We start from the raw sequence: 18,474 nt of genomic DNA on the forward strand, positions 1-18,474 counted from the left end.
ATTATAAATCCTGTTATTCCATTATTATGTTATATAAATATATGTGGGATTAAAGGTGTCAAGATAGTAAGTCACATTATTTATTTTAATTTAACATATTTTTAAAATATAATTATTAGATATTTTCCTTAATTAGAATTATTGTTACGGATATATTTTTTTTTATTTAGTCCTCCTAACTTCCATGTCTGGCCCGTACCCGATTGTACCCGGTTAGGATTTTGATCACGCTAATACCTAATATTCTTAATTTTTGTCTTATTCTCTCCTTAATTTAATTACGTACCAAAATAAGTTTAATTATGACTTATAAATTAAAAATATAACCCTTTCATTTAACTTTTTAGCACCTTTTATAGACGATATCTAAAATCTTGTACACATACATCAAGCACAAACACATAATATAACAAACTCAGCACATATCAATCAAAATTTCTCATATTAATTAATTCTATATTGACTTTATAGTTTATATATATATTGGAATATTATATAAGCAACATCAAGTTATTCTTAAAAATATGTACCAAAAATTCTTAAAAATAACAACTAATAATTGCATCAATTTCATCTTTAAGAGCTAGCTTTTTCATTAACGCCAAGATGCTCAAATTAATTGTTATAGTTTGTTATTTAAAATTAAATTTTATCTTTTCTTCATAAAATTAACCCTAAATATAAATTGACTAATTAAATCACTTCCAATAGGAATAACGAAATTTCTCAAATCCGCATATATTTATCAATAAAAATTGTTATGAATAATAAATGGGTAATCTAAATAGACATTTGCAGATAATAAATATAAGTATTTTTTTTATCTGTTTATAAATGGGTCAAGGATGAGTATGATAATATTCATACATGTGAGTATCCACTAAATAATATTATTTAAATATTTATATTTTTATCTTATATTTTTTATATTATTTTTAATATTTCAAAAAATTATCATTACTTATAAATTCAAAAATTAATATTAATTATTTATTTTTAATATTTCAATATATTTAATATCAAATATAAATTTAATGTTATTTATAATATTTTTTAATTTTTAAAAAATTCACAAATATCCTTGAATACTCATAAATACTTATAAAATTTATAGGTACCCATTTAACAAATATCTATATGAATATAAAATGAGTACAGGACGACAAATTTTTAATTGATTAAATAAATTCAGATACCTTACCGTTTATCTTTATAAAACTCTATTTCCAACCTAACTTTGAATGCTTGGAGTAGGTATATGTCAACTCTTTTTTTTGGTAAAGTACTGACAAAAAAAAAAGAAAAACAAAACAAAATTACAATCTAACGATCGGACCTCCAGCTATGTCCGCTAACACCTGAGACTCCACCTCAGGTGGAGGGGAAATATGTTCCTCCACCTCTAGACCTCGCATTTGTCCCTGTCTAGCCAATAGATCAGCACACTTATTCCGTTCTCGGAAGGAATGTTCAAACTGAATCGTCTAAGGCCTATGCACCAGCTCCTCAATTAAGTAAAGGATAGCCGCCAATCTATGAGTACTTTGGATATCATGCGTAACAAGCTCAACCGCTACAGCTGAGTCCGAAACGCATAACACAGACTGCGTGCGTCTGCTCCAAGCAATCCACAGCCCGTGAAGAATGGCAAGTAATTCCACCTGAAGGGCATCGACAACCTCAACTGCCCCAAAGAACCCCCATAGCCACCTACCATTGGAGTCTCTTGCAAGACCACCAATGCCTGCTTGACCTGATGTTATATTGAAGCTGGCGTCAACATGTAGACTAGTTTGTAGCCCCTCAGCAAAGATACAAGAGACCCACGTAAGCCTCACATCATGTGGTGTGTGTTCATCAGCTACCGCAAAAGCACGTACCATGGTAGCATGCAAAGCATGGACCCGACGTAAGGCCTCCCACACAGAAGAGTCACACCCATTAAAAACCTGTTCATTACGCATCTTCAAGAGAACCCAACAAGCAATGAGTGGAAGGATATGACACCTCTGAAAGCACAACTTAAGCCATTTTGGCCAAGATCCCGACCACCAACAGATCGCCTCCTCCAAATGTAATAGACGCCACAATCTGACCGCATGTTCATAGCGAAACAACACATGGGCAATACTTAGGTATATGTCAACTCTAATCGATTAATTGAAGTATTAAATAATAAATTATGCAAACACAGCATTACACAACTTATCAATATTTTACGTGAAAGATTACTCCTAAAATAACAATTAATGGCATCAGTTTTTAAGAATAGATAATAGAAAAGGAATAATTAATACTAAAGAACTAATTTGATATCACACATTATTGTACCAAAATACACATTTACTCAATACTAATAAATAAAAACTCAAAACTAAAAATTTCAAGGATGAGTGATTATTAGACTATTAATACATGTGCAAAAGCCATCTATGTCTTCCGGTTAGCATAACCTTTTGGCTTTGAGATAAAGATTCTGGAGGGCTCGAAAATACGCATCACGCCATCTCCTTACGAATAAAAAGATGCCTAAAACAGCCCAAAATGCAGAAGCAAATCCAAATCCCATGCCCATTTCAAACAGAGACATAAAATCACTATCGTCCTTGTCTTGCACTGATTTAAAGCCATGATAACGTGTCCCCTCTTGTTTGCACTTCTTTGGAAGAGGATCACCACAAAGTTGTGGATTGCCAATATAACTAACCGCATCAAAACTCTGAAGTTGCGTTCCCAATGGAATTTCTCCACTGAAATGATTGCAAGACAGGTTCAAGAAACTTAGGAATGATAAATTTGACATGCTTTGTGGAATTTCACCTGATAGTTGGTTTCTTGAAAGGTCTAGAGACTCCAAATACTTCATATGTCCAATTCCACTTGGTATCTTTCCCACCAAACGATTATGTGACAAATTTAACGACTGCAAGGCACCGAGACTAACCAATTCTAAAGGGATTGATCCTGAAAGGTGATTACTAGAGAGATCAACACTGTGCACAAACTTCAAAGCATGCCAATAGTTTAACTCTTGACCTTTCATAAACAAGGGTAAATCCTCTAGGTTTGATCTAACAGAAATTGGAGCAGAAAACCAATTACGAAAATAAGATGTGAACAAGCCTTCATCGACAGTGTTTGTGATCATTGTAGTGATGTTATGTAAGCACTTAGGTATTGGTCCTGAAAGTCCATTATCTGCAAGGTCAACCACTAGAAGACTAGAAAGTTCACATATGTGTAAAGGGATAGTGCCACTGAATTTATTTGATCGTAGCAAGAGGGCCATGCTCAAGTGTGAAAGCCAAGTTGGTATATTCCCTGTGAACTCATTCAACCCCAAATCAAGGTACCACAAGCTTTTGCAACTTTTAAGTGAGAAAGGTACGTTTCCAAACAAGCTATTGTTGCGAACTCGGAAGGTTTGAAGTTTGTTCAATGAGCCTATAGAGTGAGGAATTTCACCAGATAAGTTATTGCTCCCTAAATTCACATGGATCAAGGATTGCCACTCCATCCAACAGTTTGGTAACTCTCCAGATAGAAGATTGTTTGACATGTCCAAAACTTCTAAGTGGTGTTCTTCCCCTTGGCAAAGGAATGGAACAATTGATCCTGAGAAGGTGTTGTTGGCTATGTCAAAGAAGATGACTTTGGGAGATAAATGGGGTAGCCTGCCACTTAGAGTATTCCATTTTAGATCAATTTGTGTGTTGTTGATCAATGAGGTAGGTATGTTCCCACTAATTGAATTGTGGGATAAAAAGAGATTGTCAATTTGTGCTACAAAACTCCAGAAATTCAAATCCTCATTGATATTGAATGAAAGCCCTGAACTTGATACGTCTAAATAGGATAGAGATTTTTGTGAATAAAGCCATGATGGAAACTCAGGACCTAGCTTGCAATAGCTTATGCTAATCTTTTCAAGCTGGAAGTGGGGATGCCAGTGGGACCCCAAATTAAAAATAAAATCAGATGAGTCGAGGCTCAATGACTTTAAGTTCGAAAGGTTTGTGAAACTTTGCTCTGATACAATGCCTGAAAAGGAGTTATAACCAATGGATAAAACTTCTAATTTGGATAATTTCCCAATATCTCTTGGAAGACTACCATTCAAGCGATTGAAACTAGCATCTAAAGATTTCAATGATGATAGACTGCCAAAGATTGAAGGAATGGGACCAAAAAGCATGTTGTTTGAAAGATCAAGTTGCTCTAAATGATTCAATTGGCCTATCCATTTGGGAATCAGTCCTTTTAGTTGATTGTTTCTCAAAATTAAGGACCTCAAGTATTGAAGATTAGATAGCCAGTTGGGTATCTCAGAGTGGAGAGAGTTGTTGGAAATATCAAATACTTCAAGTGAAGTAAAATTGACATACCCAAGAGAAAGATTGTCATCATTGAGGGAACAACCACTCAGCCTTAATTCAATGAGTGAAGGAGGCATAGCCATTTGTTGAGACCAAAGTTTTTCACTCTTGAGAAATATGCCACTCAGGTTTAAATATTTCAAAGATAAAAGAGGTGAAAGCCACCTAAGATTCTCCATGTGGAGATTGTAATTCATTGATAAGTCCAAATAAAGAAAATTGGAGAAATTTGCATAGCCATCATGAATAGGAGGAAAATGGATAGTCTCAAAGTTATTAGAGCTCAAATCCATGGAGCTTAAGAATTCAAGTTTGAACACTACAGAAAAGTTTATCTCACCTTCTAAGCATTGGATAGTTCCAAGTGGACAATGAAGGTCTAGCTTTGAGACTCTACCTGTGATGTTGTCACAATGAACCCCACTCCATTTGCAACAATCTTGTTCAGTGGACCAAGAGGAGAGAAGCTTCAAGGGATCTTTGATGCTTTGCTTAAATATTGAAAGTTTATATTGATCATCCCTATTGCAAGAAACATTGATCATGTTCCCATGTACCATGCTTGAGTTGAGAGTGGACGCAAATAAAAGCCATAGTGAAATAGCTGCCATTTGTGAAACAGGAGAATACATAATTGCGCAAAATGAAAGTTGCATGCTAAATCCTGACATAAAGTTCAGGATATATATTAAGTTTCATCTGAAAAAAGTGAAAAGAGAATTTGTATTTATACAACTTTTTTTTTTATAACAATGAAAGAAAAGTGAGAAATAAAATAATATAACTAAGAGATAAAATAAATAATGTTATAAAAAAATATAATGATAGATGTTGAAATAAGATCGATGTACACGGTCCTAAATTGCAACTTTAGTGTTATTATTATTTTAATTCACTAATTTCAATAGGTAAAAAAAATAATATAAAATAATACTATGTTAATATCTACATGTCTATACTAATAATTAAAGGAATATTTCTTTTTGTATGCATAATTTTTAAATTATTTTATCTTTATAATTTTTATATTATATACTAAAAACAGTCTTTAATTAATCATTAATTATTGAATATTATTTAATTTTAATTATTTAAACATTATTTTTTAAATAAAGACAAAGTATATTTTTTTTAAATTATTTTTTAAAGTATTTTTATTTTATTTTATTTTATTATTTTTTAAAAATTACTCTTATAATTATAACTGTTAAAAAATTATTCATACTCTTTTATTTAAAATGTTTATTTTTATTTTAAAAAACATACGTAAACATGTAATGCCTTTATTATATTAATATAATATAACTCGAATAAAAAGTGGGATAAGTTGCAATGACTAATGAGTCTAACTGCCTGACATAACTGCCATGTGAATGCCTTTATTATATTAATATAATATAACTCGAATAAAAAAAAATTATGTAAATTAGGCAGGGGGATAAGTTACAAATTACAATGACTAATGAGTCTAACTGCATCACGTGACTGGCATTCACATGCAGACGAGGTGGCACGAAAATGAAGGAAGATTTTTTTCACGGTGGCAAAGATACACCTTTCTTTTTAAGATAAGAGGGAGAACAAGAAAAAGAAAAGGCTCATGATAAACACACCTCCACTCTCCTATAAGCACACCCCCTTTTAAAAAAAAATATATATAAAATGTCTAAATTACCCTTAAAAAAAAAAATTCCTAAATTTACACCCCTCCTTCCTCGCACCCCCTTTCCCGCAAGCAGAACGGGCCGTACTGCAAGCAGAACGGCCCGTACTGCTTGCAATACGGCCCGTTCTGTTTTCAGTGCTGGCCGTTCTGAAGCAAAACGGGCCGTACTGTTTTCAGTACGCCCCCGTTCTGCAAGCAGTACGTCACGTTCTTCAATCAGTACGGCCCGTTCTGCAAGCAGTACAGGCCGTTCTGCTTGCAGCAAGGGCCGTTCTGCTTGCAGCAAGGGCCGTTCTGGGGCCGTTCTGTTGCAGTACAGGCCACCGCGTCACTTTTAAAATGGTTACCTTATGACTGATTTTAAAACCCCGATTTTAAAAGTTATTTTTGTACTAATCTTTCTTTTCATAGAACAAGTAAGAGTCTTTCTCATACAAAATCACTTGCCGACATTGCGCACCCCTCTTCTTTCTCTTTCTGACACTCCTCTTCTTCTTCTTCTTACTGTTACGAAAAGTTCTTTCCGGAATTATATAAAAATGTTCCGGAAAATACTTTCCATAATATTAAATTCTTATTCCGGAAAGTATTTTCCGGAAATATTTTGTTATATAATTCCGGAAAGTATTTTCCATAATATTAAAGTTACTATTACGGAAAGTTCTTTCCGGAATTATATGAACAATAATTTCTATTCCGAAAAGTACTTTCCGGAATGTTAATGACTGTAAAAGTACTTTTCGAAATGCTATGACTGTAAAAGAACATTTCTTATGCTGATTATGGTGGGACTAGTCCTTTTTTTCTATTCAGAATGACTGTAAAAGTATATTGCTTAATAACATTGAGCGGAAAGAGGCTTTGGGAAGAAGAGGGGTGTGAAATGTGGGGTGCAGGGAAGGAGGGTAGGGGAAGGGAGGTGTAAATTTAAGAATTTCATTTTTTTTAAAGGGTAATTTAGACATTTTATATTTTTTTTTTTAAAAGGGGTGTGTTTATATGAGAGTGGAGGTGTGTTTATCACCAGCCAAAAGAAAAATGCTCTGATCCACTAATAAAAGTGACATCTGTAAAGACCCGGTTGGTGGTGGCTAGAAAAAAATTAAGATGGGATAAAACTAGGTTATTATAAGAATGTGATAAACTTTAATTAGGTTAATATTTGGTGCGTATAAATTGATAATAAATCAAGTAACACTATCATATATATATATATATATACTAATATGAAAGCTACATTGTGTCTTTTAGATGATAACAATTTCTTTTTTAATAGATAATAAATGAGCAATTTTTTAATTTTTTAGAGTCATGTATAATTTTTTATGATATTAAATTATAATTTTTATTTTTTATCTTATTTTTTATATTTATTTTGGTCATTTATTTGCTAAGATATTTATTTTAGTTTTTTTAAAATAATATTTATTTTTAATTTTATTTCAATTTTAAATTAGTTTTTGACTAATATAAAACGTGAAACGTGTAATATTTTTACCTTATATTTAACTAGAAAAAATAATGAAATACAATTTAGGTTAAAATCCTAATTTGGTTCCTTATAATATTTTTTTGTTTCAATTTGGTCCCTAATAATTTAAATTAGTGCAATGTCGAACTTCCATTCAAATTATTTAAACGGAGTTAACTGTTGGTCACGTGGATGCCACGTTGATGTTAGGTGGATGCCACGTAGATGCATAGGTGGATGCCAAATTTCTTTAATGTACCTGGAACCAGAACGACCCATTTTGAAACCAGAACGTCTCGTTCTGGTTGCATATGTTGTGTGTTAATTTTGTATCTAGAACGAGCTGTTCCAGATGCAAAATTACACTACTACAAAAATACTATTTTACATCATCATTTTTACATCGGTTAAGCAAGAAACGATGTAAAAAGAAAGCACGGTGGCATTATTGTAATTAAGGGTATAATATTAAGCATATTTACATCGGTTTTTAGTGAGATCGATGTAAATATTACATATTCTACATCGGGTTTAAGACGAACCGATGTAATATTAAAATCACGGTGGCATTTTTGTGAATATGAGCCTCAATCATAAAGAGATCTACATCGGTTTACGTGACCGATGTAATATTGAGAACTCTTTCCTACCCCGCGCGTGCCCAAGAGTAGGCATTCTCCCTGAAGCCCTTGCTAGCTACTGAATATTGAGAAGGTTTCCCTGTGCGCGCGCATGAGCCTTTGCCCCCCATTGCACCACCGTCGCCCCGCCGTTGCCGCGCCCTTTCCGCGCCCTTTCCCCTGAATAACCCTCTGTAAGCATCATCGATTCATTTCTCTCCTTTTCTCAGTTTAGGGTTTATTTCCTTTTTTTTTTGTTTCTATCAAATTGGGCCGCGAAGGTTAAGTGAAGGGAGGGAGAGGCCCACTACTCTACCGTTTGGGGAGCATTCGACGCCGCGCCATGCGGCGGAGCAGGCGTCGGCGGTGGTCCAGTTGGTGAGGAGGTTGCCGTGGGTGTCGCTTTGGAGGCGGAATTGGGTGAGGGCGTGTGTATCATTCTGGTATGCTCCCTCTGCGATGCAGAGGATGGACAGGGCCAAGGTTAAGGCCAGTTCGGGGTTTATGGGAGAGAGAGAAAGCCTTTTCATGTTAATGTTATGGTGTGTGGGAAGGGAGGGAAGGCGGGTGCACCAAGGTAGCAGGTAGGGCCGCACCCAAGTGGGACGCATAGTGCTTGGTGGCGTTGTGAGGGTTTTGGGGAATGTCATCTGTAAGTGACAGAATGTGAGTTATTAGTGTGTGTGTGTCTCAAATGCCTATGTGTATGTATGTGTGGGAGACAGAGACAGTAATGCAAATCTTTGACCGTTGACTTTTCACATTACATACTTATAAATTTGTATAAAGATGGAAACTATCCTATCTTTATTATGATCCATTTAACATCTCGAGAAAAATGCTGACATCTAACATATAGATTGGGATTAAATTATAAGGTGTGTGGTGTTTTTATAATGCCCCTAATTGCCACTGTGTGTTTGTGTCTCCCATTACCCAATTTGCCACTATTACTTTCCTTGTTATCTATATTGTATACACAACCATTGCATAATTGGATGTTTCATCTGCAAAAGGGGAGAAAAACCATTACTTTATTTCCCTTTTTTTCTGCTGGTCAAAATATCAGTTTTATATCTCAATCTTTGGACCCCTACCCTCACCGGAATTTCATTACTAGGCACTAGCTAGGCTGGGAGTAGAAGTCAAAAACAATATGAGATTGAGTGAGGGAAAAGGATTTGTTGTGAGATGAAATAAAGTGACTTAATTTGGCATTAGAAACATAGGTTAATCCGATTAAAATACATGGTTAGAAAATCAATTTCCAAAAGCTTGTGTATAAAAAAAACATTTGTCATAATATGTCAATGCCCTAATTAAGAAGGAAAAAAGTTGTGAATTTGTAATATGAAACAGTTTTACATCTCATTTAATTACAATCCGTCATATATTTTATTAAGAAATTAACATATTAATTAACTTTTCAGGAGATATGTTTAATGCTAATAACTTAGTTTAAAGAAAGAAAGTGTTGATAAAGTATTATGGGTAAAAAAATGTCATCATTTTCTCATTGAAAGTCATAAGAAAATTTATTTCTGTCATGACCTGCAAATCCTGGACCTCAGCAAAAGTTTCAAGCTTACTGATCGTTCATTGTATGCTGTAGGCCTTGGTTGCCGTGATCTTACAAAACTGAACATCAGTGGTTATTCAGCCTTCAGTGACAGTGCCCTGGCTTACCTTGCCAGCTTCTGCCGAAAGCTGAAAGTTTTGAATCTCTGTGGATGTGTTAAAGCTGCATCTGATACTGCTTTACAGGTATGATTGAGACTTGTTGGTTTGTCATCTTCATAGAAGAACTAAGATGGTTGAGTATTAATCCAATAAATAAATGAAATGCAGGCTATTGTCGTAGCATTCTGGGATTCCTCCTAATTAAAAAGGCCAAAGGTTCGTAAAAAGAAGTTTATTTACCCTCTGCATTTTGACATTTCTTTAAATTTGATCTTGTTTTAGTGTAACTCTGTTTTATTTGTTTTAGTGTAAATCTGTGATTTGGGTTTTTTGATTGTTTTTCGTTTGTGGGGGTCTTGAATTCTCTCTAAGTTTTGAACCAAAATTCAGAATTTAGAATTGAATATAAGCCTATTATAATAGGAATTTTGTGCAGTACTGAATCTACCTATTGCTTATTTTGAAAGTTCAAAAATTAGTAATGAGAATTTTCAGTTTAGTGCTATAACCACTAATACTATATCAAGTTCATAAACTTGATTTTATTTAGAAATATAATAATCAACTCCTATCTACTTAAAAAACCACTTTTGTTTTATAAGTACATTTTTTAATTTTAAACAAACTGGTCCATTGTGGTAGCATACTATAGTGGAGTAGCATAGCAGTGGTCCTGGGTCGCTATGAGATTCAAATAGTGAATCAGTTTTCAACAGCAGCCATTGTTGCTACAAAATAATATTAACAAATTCATAATCAAAAAAGGATCCAAGTAAAGTTACTGCAATGGCTGGAACGGATGATAATTGTGCAGCCGGGAATGAGTCTGCTGGTCCTAAAAAGGATGCAGTTGCTGCTGCTGGACATGATCAGGATAATACACAAGCAGGTGCTGGCCCTGGCGGTGCTGCCACACCTGCAGTTGGTGCCTTGGTGGTCACGGCTGATACACTAACGCAAGGTGATGCAGCAACTGTTGCTGAAGGTGACTCAGCTGCTGCACCAAAAGTTACGGACGGAGGAACACTAAATGCTTCTGTTTCGGGTCCAACATTGGAACTGACTTGCGTTGATAACCACACTAAGGCTGCTCCTGCAGTAGGAGCTGTCCAATATGCAGCTGATCCAGCACCGTTTGGGAAGCAGCTAGTTAGCACCGCAAGTAGAAACACGCAGCAGCTAAACCAGCTTCACCAACTTGCCGTGGACAACAGTAAGAGAGATAATTCACTTGAAGGAATGCCATCCTTGGAAGATATATCTACTGAGCAAAGACAGTCTGGCTCGGATGATAATGAAGATGCCTTAGCATATCCACCTTTTTTCAAAAAAAAAAAAAATTCATCCAATCCTCTAAAATTTGGTAATCACATCTAATTTGGTAAACTCCCCTACGCTGATATCCAATTGGATCATTTCTTTTGGGGCTCCTACTTTTCATCATGAAGCTCTACTGATTCTTTCTACTTCTGAATTATTTTAAAGTATGTTTGTTATGGTTGGAAATATTGAACGATTATAATGATTAATGCAAAACATATGGTCATGTCAAATTTTTATGACATTTCAGTTTTGAAAACTTGTCTAGGTCATTTTATCTTAGTTTGGTATCCACAGTAAGATGTTTTACTTTACTTTTTATGAGTACAAGCCGCTTTGATTTTTTATTTATCTGTTTATTTTTTTGTTGGTAATTCTTTTTTTTTTTCCTTGGTAATTCTTGTTATTATTGTTGCATTTGAAGTTTTTAAATGCTTTCTTGGAAAAGAATTGAATTAGTAGTTAGCAATGGTGAACTGCTAGACTTGTAATGTTCCATATGTGGTGTGTTGCTTTTCATGATATTAGTATTTTGTCTCTACAAATAGCTTACATATGTTCGTTAACAGCCAAGGCATCACTGCAGTAGATTTTGACAGCAAGGTAAATACAAATTGATATTGAAAGGCTTTAGTTGAAAAGAGAAACTGTTTAAGTAAATGTCATTGTGATGCTTGATGCTTCAAAAGTAAATAATTCGTGTGTAATGTTCTAAAATAAGAAAAACATCACATTCAAATATACTTAAATTTAATGAGAGCTTGCATTTGAATTAATCTTTATTTCTGTGTTCATAAAATTCTCAAGCCTTTCCTGGTTTTAAAACCTTTCATTTTGGTGCAGGAGTATTTGAAGGAAGACCCATATATAGGTGTAGAAATTACTGGGTAAAAGTTGGTGCAGGAGTATTTGAAGGAAGACCCATATCCTGGTGAAGTTTCCTCTAGTTCTATTTGTTTCTACATTGCTACTTAATGAGTTTTGCAATCTATTTATATATAGTATTTTATATATTTCACAAAAGTCTATCAGGTATATATGGTTTACTTGTTCTGCCCAGGCAATTATCAGACAGTTGAAAACATGAATTTTCATGCAGTAAAGCTAATGATATTTGTGCCCAGGCAATCCATATTAATGTGTTTTCTTGGCAGCATGTTTGTGTCGACAGTGAAGAGGCTGAGGGTGTTGAAGAGATCTGATCTTCCTGCTTTTACCCGTGAGTTGGAGTCTTTAACTTAATTTAGCAGAATTTATGTTTTGTTTTGGTTGTGATGAATGATTGAAGAAATGTGTTTGATTTTTCTTTTGATTTTTTTTCTCTTAAAAATGCTCTTGGAGAAGTTTATGCAGACATACTCTATGTAACATTAAATTTATGTTTTGTTTTGGTTGGAGTCTTTTGATTTTTGTTTGATTGAATGCTGAGATGTGAGGACTTTCTACATTTTTTGGTCAATAGGGGCTTTAGCCTAAATTAGAAAAGCTAACTTACATTAAATTTGACAGATATGGAAGCCCGTCTACATGATCAGCCTAGATAACAAGCCTTTAAATACCACGAGAATCCCAATCTATAATTCACAAATCACAAGCCAACTTTGGTTTGTGTGAAAGTGAAAAAATATCTGATCTATGCACAACATCTCTTATCATGGATTAACCTATGCTTTAAGTAGTTAGATAATTAGATAATAGTATAAGGAAATGAACGGTTAAGATATTATTTAAGTTTACACTAAAAATATCTTCCCATCCACAATAAAAGACTAATTCTTCTCTGTATATATATGCTCATGTTCTAATTGTAGTATTACACATTTCTTTCTTTAATAGTTTAATGTTTGGCTGTTTCCTCTAGAATTGGAGGGCAATATTTAGGTATTGTTTTTCCCCTTACAACGTTTGCCCCCTGCCCTGCACCACTTATTTGTCCTTTTGGTGGCTATTTTAGGAGGAATCTTAATTCCTGATGCTTCTGATAAATTGTCCTTTTGTCAAAATCAACAGAAAATAATTCATATCTTATTGTAAAACACCATATATTTTTTATTGGCTGAAAAATTGAATAATAAAAAGAAAAAAATTAAAGAGTTTAACCCATATTTTGTATGGTTAATTTACAATAACTCATATATAACACACAAATTACTATTTTATGTGACAAAATTCGTAAAACCTTTTTAAACTTTATATTTAATTTAATTTTTATTTATTATAATTATTTATAAGTTAAATTTTAATATTTTTAAACTTGATTTTGATTTGGCAGGAAGTGTGTAGAGGGTGATACTTCTCTTTTTGACATCCATTAGTCAACAGATCTAGTTTGTCATATCTTCTTAGTAAGGTACCTTAAACTGAATTATATATATATATATATATATATATCTAATTAATTTATTTATCTAGTTGAAGAAATGAGATGAATTATATTTATGTAGTTGATGAAATAAGATGACTTATATTTGGATCTTTTACCTACTTAGATAAATGAAGTAATAGCTTCAAATAACATTGATTTAGTATATGATTTGCTATTGTTCTATATAGAGGCACCATAAAAATTGAATTGTGTAAATAAATTTCTGCCACAGAAGAAGAAAAATGGACCATCGTTGGATGAACTAAAATACAATGTACATGTGAAACATGATATGTGTTGAGAGTGATGATCTTTCAAATAAGATAACTTATATTTGGATCTTCTACCTTCTTAGATAAATGAAATAATAGGTTCAAATAACATTGAATTAGTGTATGGTTTGCTCTTCTACTATATAGAGAGACCCTAAATACTTAATTATGTAAATAAATTTGTCTCACAGAAGAGGAAAAATGGATCGTAGTTGGATAAATGCAAGAAGAATCACTGATGAGTATCAAAATGGGGTTGAACAGTTTTTGGAATTTGCTCAACAAAATCAAGCAGATTTGAATGGAAAATTTTATTGTCCTTGCGTTAATTGTTTGAATGGGAGACGACGTGTAATTGACGAAATACGAGACCATCTTATTTGTGATGGGTTTTTAACGAGCTATACAACATGGATATGGCATGGTGAAGATATAGAAACTCAAACTGTGGCCCAAACTGAGCAAGGTGATGTACAAATGGAAGATCAAATAGAAGACATGATTCGTGATGCGGGACAAGAGTTTTTCCAGCAAGCACAATCACATGTGTATGATACTTTAAAAAGTGACTCAGAGACACCTTTGTTTCCTGACTGTACAACCTTCACACGATTATCAGCAGTGTTGAGATTAATGAACTTGAAGGCAAAATATGGGTGGACTGATCAACGTTATCAAAAAACCGTTATAACGCCGCTATAACGGTATGGCGGGGCGGTTTTGGGCCTCGTCGCCATTCGCCATCCGCAAAATGGCGTTTTGTGGCGCCGTCCGCCATTTTCGGCATGGCGGCCGCCATTTCCGTTTTGACCCATAACGCTATAAAGGTGATAGCGGACGTAACGGGTCTGGGGCCAGTTTTGGGCTTCAAACTAGGCCCAACAAGTATGCCCTAATGGTTTTAGGGTTGAAGAATGAGAAGCCACGACAGCCACCCACCCAAACGCAGCTCATCTACCTTCAACCAGTCTCCGATGACGTTCCTCTGCCGTCGCCCACCACTCGCCGGTCATCTCTCTGACCGGCGACCTGAACCGCGGTGGTCCACGGCTTCGACGACCTGAACCACAACGCGGGCATGAATAGGACCTATGAAATTCGAAACCATCTTTGATCACTGTCGTTCACCGTCGCCCACCACCCCTTGGTCACGTTTTTGGCCGGCGACCTGAATCGTGGTGGTCTTGCACTCCGGTGAACAACTCCGACGAGCAACTCCGGCGAGTTAAAACCTAACAGTTTTTTTTTTTCCAGTTTTAATCCTCCTTTTTCCTTTATTTTTTTCCTACTCCTTTGAATCCTTTCTTCATTTTTAATGAGTTGGTTGCTGCATCTGCAACAAGAATTTTTTTAATCTTAATTCTTCTACTAATTGGGTCAATTTAAATTTCTATTTTTTTTATAAATTCTAAAATAATATTGAGTTCCTATTTTATTATTGTTCCTATTTTATGAAGAGAATGATTATATTGAGGAAGAGGAGGAGAAGGATGATGATGAGAAGGATGATTAGATTAGCAAAATGCTTCTTGTACTCTTGTTTTTCTATGTTTTTTGTTGTGTTTTAATCAATTATGTTATGAGACTTAATGAATTATGGTATTGTTGTTATGATATTTAAGTATTTAAGTTGATATTATGTTGCTTTTAATTTAGTTTTGTTACTTGTTATTTATTGTTTTGCTATTTTCTTTGTATATAATATATATAAATATTTTTATTATTAATTTTTTTTTGTCCGCCATGACGTCCGCCATAGGCCGCCATGGCATCCGCCATAGAGTTATAAAGGATTTTTGGCCTCACCGCCATAGACCGTTATCCGCCATCGATAACCTTGGGACTGATAAAAGTTTTACAGAGTTGCTTGAGTTGTTGAAGTTAATGCTTCCAAAAGACAACACGTTGCCAGATCGTTATTATGAGGCGAAAAAGGTTGTGTCCAATGGGTCTACAATATAAGAAAATACATGCATGCCCTAATGATTGCATATTATATAGAAAAGAGTTTGAATCATTGCACAAATGTCCTCGTTGTGGGTTGTCACGGTACAAAGTGAAGGATGATGGTCATAGTAGTGATGAAGATGTAGTTGACAAGGGGCCTCCAGCGAAGGTGTTATGGTATCTTCCAATTATTCCAAGGTTCAAGCGATTGTTTGCTAATGCAACTGATGCAATGAACCTTACATGGCATACAGACAATAGAAAATGTGATGGCATGCCTGTTCTGTTGATTTATCTTTTATTGATCACTGTCACGAGTACCAAATTGTTCCTCTTTTTTTTTTTTTTTTTTTTGACATCACTGGGTTGAATAAGACATGATTTCCTTCTATCACTAGCACTTGCTGATATTATTTTAACTGTACTGGCAGGTTTGAACTTGATATGTTGTTAGAGTCTGTAAATGTGACAACCAAACGAGTTGAAGAGCTATTAGATAAGATCAATAATAATACAATTAAAGGAGACAGCCCAATTCGTATTGAGGAACACTTAACAGGTAATTCTTTTCAATTAAACAGTGGAATTGGTCGGTTTTATTTGTCCTGAATGTGGTTTGGTCTTTGCTACTTTTTTGTCCCAGATGCAAAGTGCCCCCAATTTTTGTCTCAGATGTGCTCTAACACTGTTTTCATTGTATGCAGCCTTTTTTATTTTCTCTTTTTCCTCTCCTCTATACCTAAATTCCTATAATTTCTGCCTACAAAAAACTGGGTGACTGAAATCTCAATATCTGCTACATAAATTTAATAGAATTTTATGTAATTAGTCTTCAAAAGTTATGCCATACACAATGCAATAGAAATTTATGCTTATACTATTCAACACAAGTTTTTAATTTATGGGCACAAGGGTTAGCTATGGTTTCTAATAGAATGATGCTAAAGCTAAACTGATCTTAATAATCTTCATGTAGTTTATAAATCATCTACTGCTTGAATCTATATTCACTTTGCCTAGTGTGCTAGAACTTACAATTCTTGTTCTGTTTTAGAAAAATCTTCAGTAACATGTTATTTCAATGAATGACCAATATAATTAATATAACATGTATTTAATTTTGGCCATATTATTTATTTAAATTTCCAGTTTAATTATGATAATGTTATGTACAGATTGCAATTCAAGTAGTGAAGGTGAACACCAAGACACATGATGGTACTAGTTACTTGTAAATAGTTGGTTACTTGATTTGGATTTTTTATGTTCCTTTCAAGACATGAAAACAAAATCAATCTTTTTAAACTTAGCCAAAGATTCAGTTTATTATAAAATAGAACCTGCTCACTATTCTGTTGTAACTGGTCTCACTATTCAGTTGTAACTGGTAAACTAATTACCTTTTATAACAGATTGGCACTCATAGGGCAAAGACTGTTGAAATGATTTGTATTGTCTTATTATTGCATATATATTTTATGTGATTAGTTATTAATTTATCTTTGATAGCAGAAATACAGGATCAGTAAAAATATGCATGGACAAACCAATTATACTGGCAACAATAAAATTGGTGAGGGAACATTTTCTTTTTTAATTTTCTTTACATGTATTTCATAAGCAAAATATGAACTAAGCAGGACCTATCTTTTACCAAGCATTAATTTTTTGAAAATGAATTTCTCTTACCAGCATCAACCACAGAAGCAACAGGCAGAATGCCAGAAGCAAGTGGAATTCAAATGAAACATTTAAACATAGGCCTCCAGACAAGGGTGAAATCATCAAAGAACACATAGTCACTCAATTAGATTTAGAAATTGTACTATGAATGACTTTTGAGAGTCTGTTCAGAGACATTGTTTTTGTTTTGGCTCTTGGTTCAATGTTTTCATTTTGGCTCTTGGTTTCAATGTTTTCATTATTTTGTAATGATTTTATTCTGGGAAATGCTTCTATATAGCAGCTGGCATAGCACTTAGAAATGGTTCAACAAACATGGATGTCCTCCTTGCTTTAGGAACTACAACATCTAATATTTATTCTGTTTGTGCTCTTCTGGATGGTGCCTTTACTGGATTTTGGTCTCCAATATACTTTGAAACAAGTGTTGTATTGTTGGGCAAGTATTTGGTGTGCCTTGTTTTTTTCACAGAAAATGAAAGTGAAACTACTTTTGTTTTGTTTATTTTATACTTAAGGATCAAAACTTGTCAATCAGGGGTGTTTTATATTTCATGAAATCTGCTTGATTAACAAACTTGATTACTAAATTTTCAAGTATTTTAACATATACTTTTGTTTGTAGGTTATCATGATTATATGTCATTCTTGTGTGTTTGATATATATATATATATATATATATATATATATATATATATGTTTATTACAGGTAACCAGAAAAAATAAAAAATAAATAATTTTTTTTTAAAACTACAATCTACATCGGTTGTAAATAAAACCGATGTAGATTTGTGCACAAATCTACATCGGTTTTATTTACAATCGATGTAGATTGGTGTACAAAATCTACATCGATTTTTTCAGAACCGATGTAGATTTGTACACAAATCTACATCGGTTTTAAAACCGATGTAAAATAAAATGTGTTTCTACATCTCCCAATTCTACATCGGTTTTCAAACTGATGTAGATTACCTATTTGAACCGATGTAGATGATAGATCTTGTAGTAGTGTTAACACACCACGAGTGTAGTAGAACGGGTCGTTCTGAAACCAGAACGAGTCGTTCTGG

The 18,474-nt window shown here is 33.9% G+C and overlaps 3 protein-coding genes across 23 annotated transcripts; 1 reads left to right on the plus strand and 2 right to left on the minus strand.

The window, feature by feature from the left end:
- Positions 1 to 1,484: 1,484 nt before the first annotated feature.
- LOC145955941 (uncharacterized) lies at positions 1,485 to 1,964 on the minus strand. The gene has a single exon (XM_083071489.1). It carries the CDS (start codon positions 1,962 to 1,964, stop codon positions 1,485 to 1,487), a length of 480 nt encoding a protein of 159 aa, XP_082927615.1.
- A 136-nt stretch (positions 1,965 to 2,100) lies between these two features.
- Positions 2,101 to 5,081, minus strand: LOC145955410 (receptor like protein 21-like). The gene is made up of 2 exons (XM_083070045.1): positions 2,821 to 5,081; positions 2,101 to 2,750 (listed from the first exon to the last, which is right to left on the minus strand). The coding sequence occupies exons 1-2, from the start codon at positions 5,045 to 5,047 to the stop codon at positions 2,530 to 2,532; spliced, it is 2,448 nt and encodes an 815-aa protein (XP_082926171.1). The 5' UTR covers positions 5,048 to 5,081; the 3' UTR covers positions 2,101 to 2,529.
- Positions 5,082 to 8,135: 3,054 nt separating this feature from the next.
- Positions 8,136 to 17,776, plus strand: LOC145955411 (uncharacterized). 21 transcript variants are annotated; one of them, XR_014432021.1, is made up of 11 exons: positions 8,136 to 8,327; positions 9,746 to 9,897; positions 9,982 to 10,029; positions 11,703 to 11,736; positions 11,977 to 12,064; positions 12,288 to 12,352; positions 13,406 to 13,483; positions 16,149 to 16,276; positions 16,893 to 16,935; positions 17,230 to 17,290; positions 17,410 to 17,776. XR_014432021.1 is itself a non-coding variant. In XM_083070047.1 (5 exons), exon 5 carries the CDS (start codon positions 10,600 to 10,602, stop codon positions 11,188 to 11,190), a length of 591 nt encoding a protein of 196 aa, XP_082926173.1. In that variant the 5' UTR covers positions 8,136 to 8,327; positions 8,415 to 8,799; positions 9,746 to 9,897; positions 9,982 to 10,029; positions 10,579 to 10,599; the 3' UTR covers positions 11,191 to 11,480. The 21 variants fall into 21 exon arrangements, 3 of the variants coding, with proteins under 3 accessions (XP_082926173.1, XP_082926174.1, XP_082926172.1); XR_014432018.1 differs by lacking the exon at positions 11,703 to 11,736 and adding an exon at positions 13,962 to 15,983; XR_014432017.1 differs by lacking the exon at positions 11,703 to 11,736 and adding an exon at positions 13,962 to 15,886.
- The last annotated feature ends 698 nt before the right edge of the window (positions 17,777 to 18,474 follow it).

This window comes from Cajanus cajan, chromosome 3, assembly GCF_000230855.2.
Source record: "Cajanus cajan strain Asha chromosome 3, NIPB_CcT2T_4, whole genome shotgun sequence".
Classification (NCBI taxonomy): Eukaryota; Viridiplantae; Streptophyta; class Magnoliopsida; order Fabales; family Fabaceae; genus Cajanus; species Cajanus cajan.

Excerpts from the sequence above, each read along its gene's own strand:
- LOC145955941 (XM_083071489.1), bottom strand. The coding sequence starts at position 1,964 with ATGCGTAATGAACAGGTTTTTAATGGGTGTGACTCTTCTGTGTGGGAG.
- LOC145955411 (XM_083070047.1), top strand. The coding sequence starts at position 10,600 with ATGGCTGGAACGGATGATAATTGTGCAGCCGGGAATGAGTCTGCTGGT.
- LOC145955410 (XM_083070045.1), bottom strand. The coding sequence starts at position 5,047 with ATGTCAGGATTTAGCATGCAACTTTCATTTTGCGCAATTATGTATTCT. Across the intron at positions 2,751-2,820 it reads TTCAAGAAACCAACTATCAG|TGGAGAAATTCCATTGGGAA; the intron begins GTGAAATTCCAC and ends CAATCATTTCAG.